At 50.4% G+C, this 18,787-nt stretch overlaps 1 protein-coding gene across 11 annotated transcripts in view; it reads right to left on the bottom strand.

Moving 5' to 3' along the window:
* The window catches only part of MSI2 (musashi RNA binding protein 2), a 200,658-nt gene that overhangs the window by 61,514 nt on the left and 120,357 nt on the right, over positions 1-18,787 (bottom strand). For all 11 annotated transcript variants that reach the window (XR_011682424.1, XR_011682425.1, XM_071448042.1 and 8 more), the window contains one exon: positions 17,262-17,310. Coding sequence is in view for 9 of the 11 variants with exons in the window: in XM_071448042.1 (XP_071304143.1) it covers positions 17,262-17,310 (49 nt within the window). In the remaining 2 variants the exon portion in view is untranslated. The remainder of the gene's footprint in view (positions 1-17,261; positions 17,311-18,787) is intronic.

Below are 18,787 nucleotides of genomic sequence, written 5' to 3'. Positions count from 1 at the left end.
ATTACCAACCTCCCATTGAAGTGACCAGAGTAAACCTAACAGATCTTAATCATTTTTTCCACTGTTGGAAGCCAGCAATAAAAAAAAAAAAAGGGGGAAAAAAATAGCCACAAGTGTATTTTGGGAGCACTGTTGGAGAAATCCCATTGTTCTTTGCTGCATCAATAAAAGCAGTTTTGCTGTTTGATAGTATAAAGTGTTCAAGAACCAGATGCAACAAAGGAGCAGAATCACCCTGGGAAAGGAAACTTTTAATAGGGACCACACAGAGCAGAGCAGCTCTGTAAAAGGGATCTGCTGGGAAAGGAGAAGGAAAACAAGGCTAAGACAAGCACAAAACCCAGAGCCCTTTGCTAATAATGACATCTAAATTTTAAAGTATCACATCTAAAATAAGCTTCCCAATGCTCCTCTGGTACAGCAGGTGCTTCCCTTCCTCTGCAGCCACTTCTCAAGACCATGCACAGAGAGATGAGGTAAGAAGAGAGGGACTTTCTCTGCTGAGCCATCCAAAATCCATGATTTGCTATCACTGAGTGCCTCACCCTTGTCCTCTGCCTTCCTGCGACAGCTACAGCCCTCCCTGCTGTGAAGGGCTCCTCTGAAATTGTCTCCCCTCCATCCATCCCTGTCCCGCCCAAGCACAAGCACCTTGCCCAGCTGTGCCCAGCCCCAGGATGCCAGGGGATCTGTGCTGCAGGATGGGATGAGCAAACCCCTGGGATGGATGGGCTCCTGCCAAAGCTCCCCCCGAGCGCAGCCACGCTGCTCTGTCATCTGCCACCTTCAGAGGTGACCTTCTCCAGTGCCTCCTTCCTGCTCCAGTCCCAGGTGCACAGGCCCAGCAAAGCTTTATTAAAGCTTCCCTCTCCTCCCTGTGTTTTGGTGACATTGTTTTATGGATTTCCTCCCTGCGCTCAACCTTTGTTCAAACCATCGGGGAAAACGCTGAAATCTTTATCCTTAAAAACAAAAGCGCCAGGAGCAGCAGTCACAGCAGGGGAAACAGGGAACTAATTACACACCCTGAGCCTTCCCTGGGGTGTTCTCACAGTGCCCAGCGCTCCAGCTCCATGCCTGGGCTCGTCCCCAGGTGCCAGACCCCAAAAAGCAGCCAAAGCTTGTGGATGAGCACGGATGGGCTCCTGACCCGAGCTGGGAACACAGGGGGCAGGGAGGGCAGGCATTCCATGAGAATCCCCTTTGCTTCCCTGCTTTCAGAGCAGACAAAGAGCTCTCTATGGAGGAGCAGTGTGTGTGAGATGACCTTTTCCTGGTCCCTGCAGGCTGTGCAGAACAAAGCTGTGGCAGATCTCACCGCGGCTCCGGGCAGCGGGAGACGCGGCCGCTCCTTCGCTGCGCTCCAGCTCAGCAGGCAGGTCGGGGTTTTGGGGGGTTTGGCATTATTCTGCTGGGATAGTGAGCAGAGCTGCTGGCTAGAAAGCCTCTGGAGCTCGGCCTGATGAACCATCCCAGCCCCACAGCCTGCCTCCAGCAACAGGCTCAGCGTGTCTGTGCACTCCGAGCTCTCAAGCGCCGCTCTCAGACTTCCTGGCTGGTTCAAATCCCATCCTGTAAAGGGTAAAGCAACCTACAGGGATCTGTGCACTCCCAGGGAGCAGGAACTGCTCGTGATGCAGCCTGAGCACAGAGAAATGCTCTGGCCAGGCCTCCTGCAGACAACTCCCCCAGCAGATTCACACTTGCTCAGGATTTACTGGGTCAGAGCAGGGCACTGCCAGGACAAGGGCTCCCCTGGACCAAGCCCTTCTTGTTTCGAGCTCTTGGGCTGCAGCTGCCACCAAAGTCAGGGAGTCCCATCTCCAAACTCTCCTCCACGAACCTACTGTCCTATTTAACTGGAGAGATGACAGAGGAAATTGTGGGGCACAGCATACAAGAAAGCTGCCTGTCTCACCATTCCAGATTACTCAGTGGCATGGCAGAGGTGGGGAGCCCCAGAGGAGCCATCCCTATTCTGGGGGACAAGAGTCAAAAGGACCAGAGGATGAAGCTGCCAGACTCCCACCTCATATTCCTGCTTGGCAGGACCTTCACCTCCTGACCCAGAAAGGGTCTATTTACCCTGTTTGTAAAGCATTTGGGTGGAAGGACCTACAGTATGTGTGGAAGGAGAAAAGAAACCCCAACAAGCCACAGCACCGTGCAGCTCAGCACAAACCCTGAGTGCCAGTCACCAGGAACAGGCTATTTATAGCTGAGGATCATTAACTGCATTAAAAAAGTTTGATGTTCTCTAACAATCTGTGTCATTCTGAGGCTCTGGCCTTCCCCCTGACGCTGGCTGATAACTGGAGCAGTGGTGCTGAATAGAGGTAATTATACCCCAGCTCAATAGGCTGAGCCCCGCGCCGAATGTGAGCGCGTCCTTTCCCCAGGGCTCTTGCTCAAATATTATTCCAGCTCCCACAGCCAACCACAGGAAGAACACTGCTATGGATACTCTCATAAAACTGCATAATTATGAATAATGCTTTGGTTTTTAACAAAATAAATCACCACACACTAAAAAAGTGCTTATTCCAACCTGGTGCTGGAGGAGATTGAAATGCCAAGTGAAGCGAGGCATCCCCCTCCTGAAACACTGATCCTCTCTGGTATTTATCTGTTCTGCTGGCCACTGTGGAGCAGGGCTGGGCTGGCAGGATCACTGCAGCACCTGCAGCCCCCCAGCCCTGGACAGAGGGGCTGAGAATGCTCTGGAACAGCAGGTCCTGTTATCACCCCGTTATCAGCCCCCGGGCAGCTATTCCAGCCCCGTTCCAGATGTGGCACACCTGGTTCCCATCCAGCTCAAAGTTTATCAGCTTGTAAGAAATGTACAGCGAGGAAGCACAGATAACGTGTGGCTGATCCTTATCAGCAGCACAGCAAGCCCTTGTGATATGACACATCCAACACATGCCTTTAAACACTTCATGTCTTGATCTGCTTCATGATGGCATCGTGCTTTCAGCCTGGTGGGGCTGGCACCTGCCTGACAGCACCTATCCATCCTAGGATGGGAGATTTGCAGCTCTGGGGGCTGCATTATTTCCCATCCCTGGAGTACAAAGGGACTGGGAAATAACGCAGCCCCCAGAGGTGCCTGCATGGCCACTGCTCTGGCTGGGCACGCTCGTGGCAAGTGCCAAAATCATCTCTGGTCAGCTCTGTGAGCCTGGGAATTGGTATGAAAGCAGCTGTTGGCTGTTTTGGTCATTTCAACATTGACCCACCTCAGCTGGTGTCAGCCCCAGCCAGGCTGGTCAGCCCCAGGGCTCAGTGGTCAGCACGAGGGCTGGGCACACCCGGGGCTCCATGGCACAATCCCCGGTGGCACGAGCACACTGAGCCAGCTCTGCGGGCTCTCTGCTGGTGCTTCTGTGCTCTCACACAGAGGTGGACACACCACGACCCCGTGGTTGCCATTCTGACCCCGGGTGCAGCCAGGCTGCTCTCCCTGCCAAGCCTCGCTGTGCCCTTGAGCACCTTCCCTTCAAACTCTCAAGAATAAGGGCTCTCCTTCCCAACCCTGCACACAGCCCTTGTCTGAGCTGCCATCACAGCCCCTCCAGCCTGGCACAGCCTCAGTGCCCTGTCCTCCAGGAGGAGGAGGAGGAGGAGGGAGCAGGGTGTGCTGGCTTTGCCTGCCCTGCCCGAGCTGGGAAAGTGCCCTGGATGTCACCCAGAGACTTTGCAATCCCCACATCTGCTCTGAAGGGGTTTTCCCAACACTTTTTCCTGGCAGATCCTCCCATCCCTGCTCCCTGTGCAGAGGAAGTTTTGGGTGATCCATCCCGCGGCTCCTGCTCTCTGCAGATAAACATTGTGCTTTTTAAAGTTATCTTCTGCCCACAGGAGACACACACAGAGCAGCCTCTCTGCTGGTCACTGAAGGGAACCTTCAACAGATCAGCAACAGAGATATTTCCACATAAATCAAGTTCAGAAAGACAGGTGGGGAAAGGGAAGAAAACATTCAGATAGTTGGAGGTTTTCTGACTTTCTGGTAATTCTCCCATCTTCAATGCAAGAATAAAAAGTGTGGCTGTTTTTAAACTAAAATCCAGCTTTAAATTCAATATATTTTTTTTTCCTCCCAAAAAAGCTTTTCCCTAAAGAAGAGTTAAGTCTCACCAGAAAATGCAGGGAAGTTGCTGTTGCCAATTTTTTGGAGGTCAGTGCCTTCTCCACATGCACCAAATACATCCACCCCAACACCCTGCCCAGGAGATAACCTGATGCTCAAGGCCAAGGTGAGCAATGCCTGTCCTCAACTAATCAGCAGGTAATTAGCTGGAAGAATTCAGAATGAAGCTGCAGATGAAGAGTAAACCTTCAGCCACTAAATTCCATCCTCAAATAATGAGACTTTATTTTAATTTCACAGTAATAATGTTGCCCAGCAATCCCTCCTCTTATTTACCTCCAGGAAGGAACATTAGCATAAAAAACATAATAAAAAATATCCAGCAAGCAGCTTTCACCAACTCCTGTGTATCACTCATCATTAAATTTGGGAATTAAGCCCTGTTAATGGACACAAACCATCATTTTGAGCGTGCAGGCAGTGTTAATATTTGAATAAGCCAACAACAACAACAAAACAGAGGACTAATACATGCACGGTCATTCTTTCAAGCAGGGAGGATTCAGTTTTCATTTTCACAGAATATTAAACCAAATTTTAATTAGATTATACCAGAGCTTCCCTAGTAAGTGCTTGCAAGGGGAACTCCATTGGGCAGAGACATGCTCTGCAGAGGAAGAGAAGAACCTGCCAGTTAAGTGGCTTCATCCCTGAAGAGCTCTGAGGTGGCTTCCTTGCTTTCCTCACTGTGGCCACCTCTCACTTTGCCAAGAGATGTTCAGCAATAAAAACTTCTCTGGAGCAGGAGAGGTGAGCTTGACAAACAGCAGAGAGATCAGCAGAGAACAGAGAAGGAACAAAAACCTGTCAATACATGAAATACATCCTGTTCCTTCCCAGTGACCCAAAACACCAAGGTTTGCCACTTCAAACCATCTCAAAGGAACAGCCCTGAGGAACAGTCTGTCCACTGGGACCAGCACTGTCCCCACTGGGTCCCCCTGAACAGCTCCTGAAGCCACTCTCACGCTTGTGCAGTGGAGGAGAACTTACAACTGAGCCAAGAAAGGCACAGAAGGTGAAACTGAGGATGCACAGCCCCAATGTGAGGGCACAGGTGGGTGCACAGCCCCAATGTGAGGGCACAGGTGGGTGCACAGCCCTGCTGTGAGGGCACAGGGGGATGCACAGCCCCGATGGAAGGGCACAGGTGGGTGCACAGCCCCAATGTGAGGGCACAGGTGGATGCACAGCCCCGATGGAAGGGCACAGGTGGGTGCACAGCCCCAATGTGAGGGCACAGGTGGGTGCACAGCCCTGCTGTGAGGGCACAGGAGGATGCACAGCCCCGATGGAAGGGCACAGGTGGGTGCACAGCCCTGCTGTGAGGGCACAGGTGGGTGCACAGCCCCGATGGAAGGGCACAGGTGGGTGCACAGCCCCGATGGAAGGGCACAGGTGGGTGCACAGCCCCAATGTGAGGGCACAGATGGGTGCACAGCCTTGGCAAAGGGCAGAGCCATGAGCACACAGACCAGCCCGGGGGCTCCTGACACACAGGTCCCCTTCCAGCAGCCACTGGTGGCTCTGAGCTGCTCGGGGTGCTGGCTCTGTGTGCCCTGGCCATGCAGGGCCATCAGCTGGGCAGGATGGGACCCAACCCATGGGACAGCCCCAGGCTTCCATCTTCACCTCTGCTTAAAACAAACACCCCCACATCCCATGAAAAACAGAGGTTTTCCAGCAGCAGAGGCCACATGCTGGACCACAGGGGACTCAAAAGGACCCAGACAGAACCAGGACCCAGTTTTGGTCCTGCTGAAGTTGGCCATGGGTGACACAGCACAAATCAGCTCCAGCTCTGTGTGCTGAGGACAGGCTGCCCTAAATAAAGCACATCCCCCCTCCATCAGCTGCACTTGTGACCAGTGGCCTTTTTAATATCTTTTTCTTCCTTTATTTTTTTTTCCTTTCCACTTTTTACTCAACTGGCCCCTGTGTTTACAGCTCGCTGCAGCACAAATCCTTATTTCATGTCACCCACTGGCCCAAGCTGTCCCCACTCACTGTTTCTCCTAGACAAGTTAATAAGATGGAAGGCTCCCCAGGGGCCTCGAGCCAGCCAACATTATCACTTGGAAGCAAGGCAGAAATACTGACACATCGGAAATGACTTCAAGCCTATTAATTACCCTTTCTTCTCTGGCAGATCTTTGAGAGAGAGCTTGACAAATTGAAAGGCAGCAGAGAGCATCCTCCCCGTCCCAGGAGCCCCTGCCCACGCCAACAACAGCAAAACACACACCCCCCCCAAAAATTATTTGTTTTGCTATCAATTAAATCATCAAAAATTAGCTGAGACAGAGGCTGCCTGTCAGTGACAGATCTCCCCTTCCTGTTTGTGCTCCTATTTCCAGAGGCAAGATGCAAGTCACAGAACATGGAGCACTGGCACAGCTCTCCCACCCGGCGGGGGACATGGAAAATGCTGCTGCCCTGGGAAAGTTTGGAGCTTTCTGCTTCTGAATGCCAACGATCTCCACTGACACCATCCAACCCGTGCTGCAAAACCCCCTGAATATCCTGCAGCCCCTCCCTCAAAATGTATTTTCAAATCCTCGCTGGCATAATTGATCCTAATTATTATAAGCATTAGATATTAAATGCATTCCTACATGCAGTGTGGCTTCAACTGTGGGCTTTCAGCAAAGTCTATTGTATAAATAAATGACTGGATTTCTTATTCAAGAGCTTCAGAGGTGACAGTATTAATTCTGATGCAAAGTAGCCACGCAAGTCGAGATAAAGTCACTACCTGCCACTACGGCTTTATTTTTAAGGTGATTTCCATAATTTCTGGTTCAAAAAAGAAAAAAAAAAAACCCAACAACTTCCAAAATAACCAGAACAAAAATCTTTGGGCTGCTACCTAGAAAACTATCATTAAATCATTTGTTCAGTTTTTATTAGTATCATTGTAATTAAAGGGAATCATATTTCAAAAACATCTCTTCAACAGCACTTATCAAACCCCATCCCTGCAGCCTATCAATTAGGATTACAATAACCTCACTCCCTTGTTGCCTTTGCCATTAGCATTTTGATTGAATGGCTGTTGAGAAGTGACTGGTACCAGAGATTGTGTTCACAAAGTAACGTTTCTTTATTCGCTTCCATTGAAGCTTGTCTAGTTGTCTCCAGTTCCTACTCAAAAGAGACAAGACAGTTCCAAAAGCAGTAATTTTGATGCAGGATTATTTTTTTTTTTTTTCTTCTCAGCGAGGTGAGATACATTGGGTTAGGCTGGACACAAATGCTGCTAAATCACCTGACAGCAGATGTGGGGCTCTGACCTCGATGCTCTCCAACCCCACAAAGCCCCAGGAAGGTGTCAGGGCAGGAATGGCCACAGCCACGTCCCCAGCACCTGGAAACACCCTCCAGCCTCTGCAAACGCCCTTCCAAGAGATCCCATTAATAATAATAATAATAATAATAATAATAATAATAATAATAATAATAATAATAACAACAACAACAACAACAACAACAACTTATAATGCCTGAACGACCTGGGGAAGTTTTCAGCTACGTTTATTGCTAATAGTATTGAATGCTAAATGTTAACAATTTATCAGCCAAGCCCTGGCACTTTGGGAGTGCAAGGGGGAGAGTTCTCCTGCCATAGGAACAGCACTAACTAAGGGCAGAGCAGCAACCAATGTCATCAGGAGGGGGCTGGATGCATTCCACCACTGTGTCAATTATAACAACCAGAGTTCATTAAATCCAGCACATTAAAATAAAAACGACCTGCCACGTCAGACAGTTCTATTTGCTGATATTCCCAGTGCTGATGTCCCCCCTGATAAATCACATTCTGTGCACCACCAACAGTTATCCAAAAACATTTCAATTACCTGGACGTGCAGGAAACTCCAGCAGTGCTGGGCTGCCCTACCAAAACATCCCATGGCCAAAGTTCAGCCTGACAGCTCCGAGGGGAAAATGAAGTGACCCCTGCAGGTTCCCTGAGAGGACAGGCACTGGATTAATGCAGAACTCAGAAGGGATGAGAGGGGAATGCCAGGGATGCTGGCGTGGCAGGAGCAGGGCTGGCACTGACCCGGCACAGCTGTGGTGGGCAGGGGTCACCCCTGGGTGCTTCCTCCCCTTCCTCAGCCTCCTCCATCCCAAGCCAGCTCCTGCATCCTCGGGAAGCCTCTCCAGAGCCTCTCTCCTCTCCTCTCCTCTCCTCTCCCCTCCAGCAGCTCCCTCTTTGCTGGCAGGCAGCCAGGAGTGTGTAATGGTGCCAGGTAGCAATTTCATTTTTAAAATGCTCTTATCAAAGATTTAAGGTGAAAGATAAGAAGAGCACACTACATCATCATAAAGGAAACATTGTATAAGGCATGGTATTTTACAAATCAAAACAGTTATCAAAATGAAAAGGTATGAGTATAAAAACAAATGGAGCCTGTGCTGTGGAGAGGAGGGGAGGGAGCTCTGGGTTTGGGGAATTGATCAAATTTCAGGTTTTCTTGACAAGTCTCAAAAGCCTGTGAAGAACGGGAGCAGCAACACTTCCACTGTCATTTTAAACCAGAAATAAAATGTCAGGTACATTTACAGAGAGCATATACACACACACTTATTTATATGCCTTTTCATATAAATAGATCTATAAATATAGATACATATTTTTCATACCATTACCCACGGCTGTTGGGTGCTTTTATCAAAGTCATCTGACCTGGAAAGCATCTGTTGTTAATACCACTGTTTTATTATTTATCAAATCCATTTCTTCATAGAATGACTAATTTCATACCCACAGCTGCTCCCATCTTCCCTCTGCAGCTGCTCCTTCCCCGGGCAGGTTTGCAGCCCATCTCCAGCTCCCACACCCTCCTGCTGCTCCAAACCTCCTGAGCCACAGGGCCAGCTATGGAACAGCCTCTGTGCCCCTGCCCTGCCAGGGAAGGAGCAGAATGAGGCCAAGGGGCCAGGGGATAACCTGTGGGAGGCCACCAGGAGTGGGGGAACGGGAAACAAACCCCACAATTCTGTAATCTGACTTCCTTCTTTTCCTGCAGTTGCATCCAGGCAGCACAAAAGCAAATATTTTCACCTCTTTATCGGTTTGGGTTTAGGGTGAGGAGGAACAGAGCTGCTAGGACAGGAACAGAAACGGCAAAAGCCAAGCCCCCACCAAGATTTAAAGTGATTTTAGCTCATCCAAGCTCCCTGTGAGCTGACAGGGGAATATTTGTTGCCACAAGGAAGCGAATTCTCCTGCCAGGCTGCTCCCTACGGATCCTGCCCTAATTTCCAGTGCTCTGTGGACACGTGTGGAGCACACGTGTGTTCATGTGTGACTCCTGGAAGGGGCAGGGAGGGAGATTTCATCACCAGGGCATTGCTGTGACTGAAGTCACCCCTCAACCCCCACCTGACTGGCTCTGGGGCTGGCAGTGGTCCCAGTGAGAGTAAATATGGAGAGATGGTTCTGTGGTCACAGTGTGAGCCACAGACCCGGCCTGGATCCACACCCAGCGTTCCCATTGCCACATCTGACCTGGGATTCACTGGCCTTACTCAGGGCTCCATTCCCAAAGGAGTCTGGAGTGACCCAGGAGGGCTGAGGGGGGTTATGGCACTGGATCTGCTCACTCCTGATTCCTCCCACAGCAGGGAACTCAGCAAGCTCTCAGAACTGGGAAGGGGCTTGAAAATGGGGAGCAATCTGTGAATTACTACTCTGGCTGAAGGTAGTTTTCTGGTTCAGAAAACACTCAATAAATTAAAAAGATAAAACCCACAACCCAAATGTGCCGACCTGCAGTTTTCTGAAAGAAGCAGTTTTTCAACTTATTCTATCGGATCCAGTGAAAAAAGTGCCAGATGTTCTTACTTCAGCTTATATATACAAAAAACATACAGGATAAGCAAAAATCACTCCATGCCAGGACATTTAATCAAACTAATTAAAGAAATCTTCCCTTTCCACCTCCCTGACAAGTCCTCCTTTGGCAGCAGAGTCACTTGGAGCTTTTGCCTTGCACAAACAACCCCGGCAGCCACAGCATACACCTGAGCTCAGTACCTGCCCAGGTGCACCTACAGCTTGGATCAGCATCCCCCCACACTCCCAACACTTAAACCACACCAGGGATGTGAGGATGGGGAGAGCAAGTGGTGGAGCCTGCTCTGACAGAGGCTCAGGGGCAAAAGCTTCGTTACCGGCATTATCTGTGTAACCTCTGTTTCTGCTGAATTTCAAGATTTCGGGGATAGGGGATGTGTTATCTGCTTAAACAGATCACCAGGAGCTTTTACATGTGGCAATGACCTTGTACAATTCAAGGCTTCAGCAGCACTGGGCACAGCTGACAGGGAACACTCACTGTGGGGTGACAAACCAGCCCCTTTCTGCAGCATCCTCCTCACCTTCCCTACAAAAACCCCACAAGATTCATTACCAAACCCAACCAACAGAAAGCACACGTGTGTGAAGAACAAAAGCTCCCCCTGTGCAGGTTGGAGAGGACGTGCCCAGTCTGTGACCCACAGGAGAAGGAGCCAGCACGCCAGGGAGGGAGAGAAGCAGCATCTCTCCCTGTTTCCATATCACATTTTTGGGCACGCTGTGAGAGCTGCCTCTTTCCTCAAGGTCACCAGGCTGATTTTAATTCTGCCTGTTGTATGCACACTGCCTGTCTATGGAAATGTTGCATTTTGCTCTCCTCCCGTTTCTGGCCTTTCCTCAATTAACATTTCCAAGCAGTCCCACAAGGCTCAGAGTGCTCCCTGCTAATCACTTGGCTCCTGCATTCGGGAAGCAAAAGGGGTTGGGTTTCATCAGCTGGGTAGATTCACAAGCAAGAACTTATTCGTGGCTTTTAGGGCTTCTTTCTGCTCAGAGATCACCAGGATTTGTGCTAATTTCTCTGTCACTCAAGCTGGCAGTGACAGTGACAGTGAGAAGGCAAACTGAGCTCGTACTAAATGACCTCACTCCTCAAGGCAGCCTCAGCTGGGCACAGGATGTGGTGTCTCTAACACAAGCTCACCCCCTGCAAGTGTGACAGAACCATGATCTTCATCTAGAAAACTTCAGAAATACTGGCACAACCCTCACTTTACACTTCCTGAAGAGACCAGACTTCCCTGAGTGCTGCCCAAGTGGAGCCTCTCCCCTCCTTCAGAGGAAGCATCCACAGACATCTCCTCCTTGGGGCAGCTGCTCGCTTGTCTCTTCCTCTGGATGGAATTTTCATTACGGGCACAAAATTAAGCAATAAGGTCTGACAGGCAGCACAGAGTGGGCAATTACTGCAAGCCTCAGGTGGCATTATGCAGCGTGAGGCCGGGGCAGGATGGCTGTAGCCACCCGAAATGTTCCATGATGTCCTGGAGGAGCCTGATGTGCTATTCTGAGCCGGGATGGGGGCTCACACTGGCCTGGCTCTGGTTATTTTTACACTTCATGTCAGGTGTCCCCACACAGCAGCCACAGGCACGGCCAGGAAATTAAAAGACAGGGGAGATGGATCCAAGAATTGGCAGCTTTTCCTTTTTGTTCTGTGTTTATTAACACAAAAGAGAGCTGGGTGAGCCACGGGCATGGCACTGCCCCAGGGGGACACTGACAGTCCCCACAGCTGGTGAGAGCCTGAGGGGGGCAAACTGGTGCCAAATGGGAGTATTGGGAAGTGTCCCCCAGCCCTGAAAGCAGAGCAGCTCTCCTCATGCTGCTGCCATCCCAGCTCCCAGTTTGGATCCCCAGCTAGAGGAGAACTGGTGACACGGAGCAGAGGTGTCAGCGCTGCTCCGCAGCACTGCAGCCGTTAATGTGTTTAAGAAATGAATATTTATAAGCTGGATGTAATATTAAAAACACACACATATAAAATATTAACATGGCACATGTCACTGCTGCAATCCAAACAGACAGGTGTGACTGATGGTGTTCACTGATAGGTGTGCAAATGGTAAATAATATTAACTAATGGATCTCTGCAGCCCTCACGTGAAGTTTAGAAGCAAATATTTGCTTAAAAATCTCTCCAAACCCCCTGTGGGCAGCTGCTGCTCCCCATATCCCCTGGAGGAGATAAACACTGCTCAGCTGTGTCACCAAGGGTTAAACTCTGCTCCAGCCCCAGTGCCTGGGATGGGTTTCAGGGGAGGGAGCCCAGCACAGCCCTGGCACTCTCTGGAGCCCCATTTGAGAAGTGATGCAGCTGACAGGGGAATAACAGCCCAGCTCACCCCGGGAAGCAATAACAATAACGCTGCCTCCATTTAGAGCTTGTGGCACACTTCTCATCCAAAGCCCTTAAAGCATTTATGTTTTATAAAAGCATCACTGCTGTGCCTGTGGATGCTCTCCCCAAACCTGTGGGTCAAACCTGCTGGAGCAGCTCTGCCTCAGCCCTGTCCTCCCAAAAAGCACAACCTGGGAGCTGAGGGAAGGCTCCCTCCAAGCACTTCTAAGGATGCTCGGTGCTACAGCCAGCTGCTGCCAAGAAAAGCTACACTCAAAATGACCAAATTAGGCAATTATTTCTATATATTTTAACTACTCTTTTCTCAAAACTGCCTGGGGACGAGTTCTTAAATGCACATGACCTTGCTTGACTTGAGGGAGATGGCGATAAACAAATAATTGCAGTGACTTAATTATATTTATATCTCATCTATAAAAATGTCAATTATAACTTCAGAGATCAGCTCCAGAACCGAAGTTTTGGCAGCTGGACAGAACACAAAAGGCTGTTTTTCTCCTCAGAAAAGCCTCCTCCTTTGCCAAGGCACAGCCAATATCTCCCTAACAGCATCACTCCTGACTCTCCCAAGAAACACAACCATTGTGCCAACTGCTTCCACCTGGACAATTACACCCACGCCCTGAAATCTGCTGGATGGACACAGCACAGCCATGGAGCTCAACCCTCCCCTTCTTCCCTGAGAGCAGAGCCCCTGGCAAGGCTGGAGAGCCCCCCTGTGCTGTGGGGTGGGGAGCACCAGCCTTTCTGAGCTCTGTGGGTTCAGATAAACCCCCACCCTTGGGCACGGCACGATGCCACACGAGGCACCAGCAGTGTCCTGGTGCCCCTCTGCAAGGACCTGGCAGCCAAGGGGATGCTCAGCCCCTGCCTGGGGCACAAGCCCAGGGAACAGGAGAGCCCTGCAGAGGCTGCAGCAGCCCCAGAGTGACCACAGAGCTCTGCACAGCCAGCGCCCGTCCCTGGGCATATCTGAACCCCCAACAGCCAGGATGCTGTCTGTACCCTGCAGACAGCCTGCCTAGCATTAATTTTGTTCAGTTTTAAGATTAAAGGAGTCCAAATCACACGTTGTCACTTCCCTCCTCTCTCCACTGCCACCCTTAACTGTGCAAGAGGGTTAATTGATGTGAAAATAACTCTGGGGGCTGGACGGCTTTGAAAAACATATAGTATTACACTCAGTCCTGCAATTACAGCTTGGGGGGGTCACTCACTCAAAATCTTGGGCTTTTTGTGAATCCAAGACAGGGGGCTGCTGTGCTGAGGGCCCTGGACAGCTCCTGGAGCGGCTGAAGGCTGCAGGGAGCCAGGGAATGGGCACAGGCTGGGCAGGGATCACCCGGGCTGGGACCAAGGGCATCCCACTGAGGTGAGGAACCACTGCACCCTTCTCCTGGCTCACCTCAGCTCTTGCTGGGACCAGCTCAGGACAGGCCACCCTGGCAGCCCTGGACTGATGTGACTGTGCCTCCCTCTCTGCTCCTCCTCGTGCAGCCTCTGCTGGGTCTGGGGCTTCTGCTCAGCTTTGCTGGGAACAGCAAACCCTGTGCACAGCCCAAGGGCACTGCCCCAGCCCAGCACATTGAAATGCTTCCTGGAGCTCCTCTCCATAATGAAGTTAGAAGGACATCATCATCCTGCCAGGCTCCCTCCACCCCCAAAGATCAATAACTAATGCTGAACTCCAGATTTTATCTGCACTTTGCAAGGGTAACAAAATAACACCACCCTCTTTTTTTCCCCTTTCTTTCCAATTACTGAATCCTTTCAAGATTGACCCAGTAATTTTCAGCTCTATGAAATTTTAAGCAGTGAAGAAAAGTGACAGAAGTGATCTGCCAGAATGTTGGGAGAAGTTTTGTGTGTGGTTTTTAGAAGACTGCAGGAATACAGTAGTACAGAAATAGAGGATCACCAACACTTTCTTTCCAAAAAAAAAAAGGCACCTAAACAAGCTGCCCCAGGGGTATTTGTTTATCTGGTTCTTTGTGTGCCCACAGCCAGAAGAACCCCTGGATCACCCCAGTGATTCTAGGGATTGTCTTGCCTACAATACACAAAAACATAATCACTCCAATTAAACACAGATTTTGCAGCCTGCCTTTAATATGGCTAAACAGATCAGCATGAAATGCAAGAGCTGAGTCTTATTTTCCTTAGAGAACATCCAGGAATAGCTGGACATTAAAATACCCCTGGCAGAGACACAGCATGACTGGCCTGATGGCATTTCTAAGGTTATAGAATCATAGAATCATTAAGGCTGGAAAAGATCTCCCAGATCAAGTCCACCACAGACACAAAGTGCTCCATGCCAGGCATGAAGTTTTATTTTGGGTGGGGTTTTCCAGGCAGGGTGAGCAGTTTTTGAAAACCCCTGTTCCTCTGCCTGGTTCAATCCCTGCATTTCCACCGAGCAGCGCTGGGGCAGGTGAGTTCCACACTCCCCAAATGCACACACAGGAGCAACGCACACGTGCCAGAATTATGTCCACAAACCCTCTCCATTTTCTTGCAAGGAAATTCATCTCACCTTCTAGCAGTGGGAGTGAATTTTAATCCTTCTCCCTCCCCGTGCCCAGGGTGATTATTGCAGGCAGAGACCAGCGGCAGCAAACCACAGTGGATGTTTTATCTGCCATTCCTCCTTCCCCTGGCTAATTTGAAGATACAGATTGCAACCCACAAGTGGTATTAAGAATTGCCATTAACACTGTTGCTGCACACTAGTGCATTTTTAACACGCTTCCACCACAATCAGAGTGCCACAATTTGTAAAATGTGGGGTGATTTTATCGGCGGTGGAGGCAGCAGAACTCACTTCATCACCACAGCCCTGAGCCAGTTCATTAGGCTGATTAGCACTAGCTACCTGTGCAGAGCAGGAAGAAATGCCACAAAAGGCTGGATAAATTCAAGTGTGAAGATGAAGATGACTCTTACTCTGCTTTTTGTACTTGATTTTTCCTCCCACCTGTGCTTGGCAGGGAAGGGCCCAGAGCTCAGCCCCCTCTGTCCTTTGGAGCTGTGCAGCCCCTCTTCCCTGCTCACAGAATTCTGGCTAATCCCAGCAAACAGGCAGCACTGCCCTTCTCCCAGCAGTGGGTAAGCCTGTTCCCTTGGATACAGCCTCCCAAACAGAGCTGAGTCTCCTGAGTGCCAGAGATCTCCCTTCTTCACCAGGAGAGGGACTCCAGCCCAACCTGGCCCCAGAGGGACAGACCTGGGTGCACAGTCTGACTCTGGGGCTCAGGGGAAGTTGTGGGGTAACATCATCCATGCTCCATCCAGGGGCATTTGGAGCCTGCTTTTGGTCCTTAGGGGCTTTTAGTCCCTCCCCACTTAGATCTCCTCCAGGAGCTCACACAGGGATGCTAATGCGGAGCAAAATGTCATGGCTTACATGTAGGAAAAACAAGCTATTAAAAAAATTAGCCAATAAATTCACAGAATTCCCTGGGGGTAAAAGAAAGGATGACCTGTTGCCTCTCATCTTCAACGCACATAGTGGGAGAAAAGCCCTTTGTGGAAAACCCAAAAGGTTTCACAGGAGCTAAGGTGCAGCGCTCATCTTCAGCAGACTCTGCTCCTGGTAAGGCAGTGGAAAGATGGTTTTGGACAAGGAACGCATCCTGCGGGGCTCATTACCCAGGCTCAGGCCTGCAGGCTCCCCAAAGAGCCCAGAAATGCTGAAGCAGGGCTGAGGCAGGGCTGCTAGAGCAGAGCTCAGCACTCCCAGAGCACAGACACCAACACTTGCTGTGCCCTCCTGCCTGGAAATGCTTACAGCAGCACCGAGCCAGGGACAGAGCAGGGTCACCTTGGCAACACCAGACAGGATCCTGCACAGGAAGGGCTCCCACAGCCCTGCTCTGCTCTCCTGTCCCTGCACAGCCTCCTGCACACCCTGGCAGCACAGCCTGGGCAGGGCAGGCACAGCGAGCTGAGAGCACAGAGAGCTCAGAGCCAGGGGGGAACCCAGCCCTGGGATCTGATCAGAGCTCAGAGCCAGGAGGGAACCCAGCCTGGGATCTGATCAGAGCTCACAGCCAGGAAGGAATCCAGCCTGGGATCTGGAGCTCACAGCCAGGGGGGAACCCAGCCTGGGATCTGATCAGAGCTCAGAGCCAGGAGAGAACCCAGCCTGGGATCTGGAGCTCAGAGCCAGGAGGGAACCCAGCCTGGGATCTGAAGCTCAGAGCCAGGGGGGAACCCAGCCTGGGATTTGGGACATTTCAGCAAAGGGAGACACCCACACCTGTGTCAGAGACCAAAGCTGCTGAGTGCCCCCCTAGCTGGGAGCTGAGCCCCCCAGCTGCCCCCAGGCCACAGGGCCATGGGGGCCCTTGTGCCCAGCACCAAAGCTCCTCACCAGGCAGCTTTTAAATGCAACAAACACCGTGCTGAGATCCTGAATGGAGAGGAGTATTTATGGCCCATTTAAGGGGGATTTCATGGGGAAGGGTGGAAAATTCCCTGGATATAAAAGGAAGTTGTCACGGGTTGAACTTTTCAACCTAAGCAAGAGCTTTGAAGAGGTCCCTGTTACAAATGGAAGGGCAGTGCCTGCTCACACACTCTCCCTGGCTGGAAGAGCTCATCTTCCTGAGCAAGGCTTTTGCTCACTGCTGCTGAACTTTCCAGGCTACTACAATCCCTGACTTTGGCCATTAGACTGACCAGGAAAGACACTCCTAACAAGAAAATCCACGTGCATGGGGCATTCCATGCCAGCCACCCCTCCTCTGCTAGCTGCAGGACAGAGGATTTAGTGCCATGATTTAGCCACTGGCTCATCTCACTGAATCTGGTTTTTGGTCCCCCATGCAGAAGCTGCCACACACAGTGAGGTGAGAGCCCCCAGTCCCTCTTACCTCTATGCCTGTTGGTCGTCTTGTCAAACATTAGCATGGCATCCTCTACCTGCAAGACAAAGAGGGGAGAGTTGTGCTTTAACACAGCTGGCAGCTCAGACACACCACACACGCCAGGGAGGGGGACAGGCAGAGCAGAACCCCTTGGTTCTGGCCAGGGGCAGCTCCTCCCCCTGGGATCCTGTTGGTGTCCCCCTCCCTGCCCTGCTGACAGCTGATCCTGAAGCAGAGCAGTGACCACTGAACAGCCAAATATCTCAGCAGCTCTTCCACTTCACATCAGTCCCTGGCCGTGCCTCATCTCCCTTTCGCAGGGAGACCGGCAAGGGCCAAGGGAGGAAGCGTGGATGCAAATCAAGCCCATGACTCCTCCAAATTTAGAGTCACTGTCTTGCTTGAGAATTAGGTTAAAAGAGGTACGAGCAGGGTAAAATCTGGTCAGCCAAGAAAGGTATTCAGAGGTTTTCAAAAGGGCTTTTGAAAAGCTGCAGGAGAGAGGGGAGAGGGAGGAGGGAGAAACTTTAATTCGCATCAGGCTCGGCATTTCCACTTCAGAAGAGAGATGACTGATGAAACGTATTGAAGTGCAACCAAATTGCTTTCAACTTTCATTAGGATTTGCATGATTTATTCCACCTCCATTTAATCTGTGCAGCCACACCTAAAATTTTGCACTTATTGCACAAGGATGTGGTGCTGGGGTTGATTCCCCAGCATTATCACACCTCGAGCTGCTGTTCTGGGGCTGCAGGACTGGGGCAGGTGGGTCCATGTGCACTGGACATGGCCTGGACAAGCTCTGAGATGAAATTAAACTTGCAATCCCCTGCTGTAAACTCAGGGATGATAAAAACCTCTAACACTGAATTACAGAAGGTGTTGCAGGAAGGGAGAAGAACTTTAAAGAAAAGGTTTCATCCTCTAAAGGACTCCACTGCTTGTCTGGGGTGTGGCTTTGGGATTTGTTTGTTTGTGGTTTTTGGGGTTTTTTTCCCACCAATAATTTTTCTGTGCTTCCTTGAGCTTGTACTCTGGCTTTCCATAAATCATTTATTTCAGCTAAGTGATCTACAATGCAGTTACATGCTCTCCTCATCTCACCCAGTGCCACTGAAGGGTCCACCTGTCCCCCCAAGTGTCCTCTTAGGCGACAGACAGACATCCAGCCTATGTCTGTGAAAAATTTCTCAGCCTTGGCTGGGGAGGAAGAGTTTGGGAAGGTGGTGAAAACACAAGTTGAACCTCCCTGAGGTTCTGAAGGACTGTAATATGTTCCAGGAGATTGTAAAGAAATACAGCGCAGCAAAACCTTACATGATGCCTGAAATGCATCTGAAAACTCGTCTCTGCTTAAGTTGTTCTTAACTTTTTCAGTCAAAATGTTTTGTAGAAAGTGCCAGCAGTGGCCTGAGAGGGTGCAGAAATGCAGGTCTCCTGATACCCATCTTGTCTGAGACCTAAAGGTGCTGATGCACTGAAAAACCCAAACTGCATTAGGCACAGAGCCCTCTGTCCTGCTGTCCGTC

The sequence above is a fragment of the Agelaius tricolor genome, unplaced genomic scaffold (genome assembly GCF_023055355.1).
Source record: "Agelaius tricolor isolate 1412-34295 unplaced genomic scaffold, bAgeTri1.0.p SCAF_25, whole genome shotgun sequence".
Taxonomy (NCBI): domain Eukaryota; kingdom Metazoa; phylum Chordata; class Aves; order Passeriformes; family Icteridae; genus Agelaius; species Agelaius tricolor.
The sequence above is the reverse complement of the archived record's forward strand: the minus strand, read 5'-3'. Positions and strand labels throughout refer to the sequence as shown.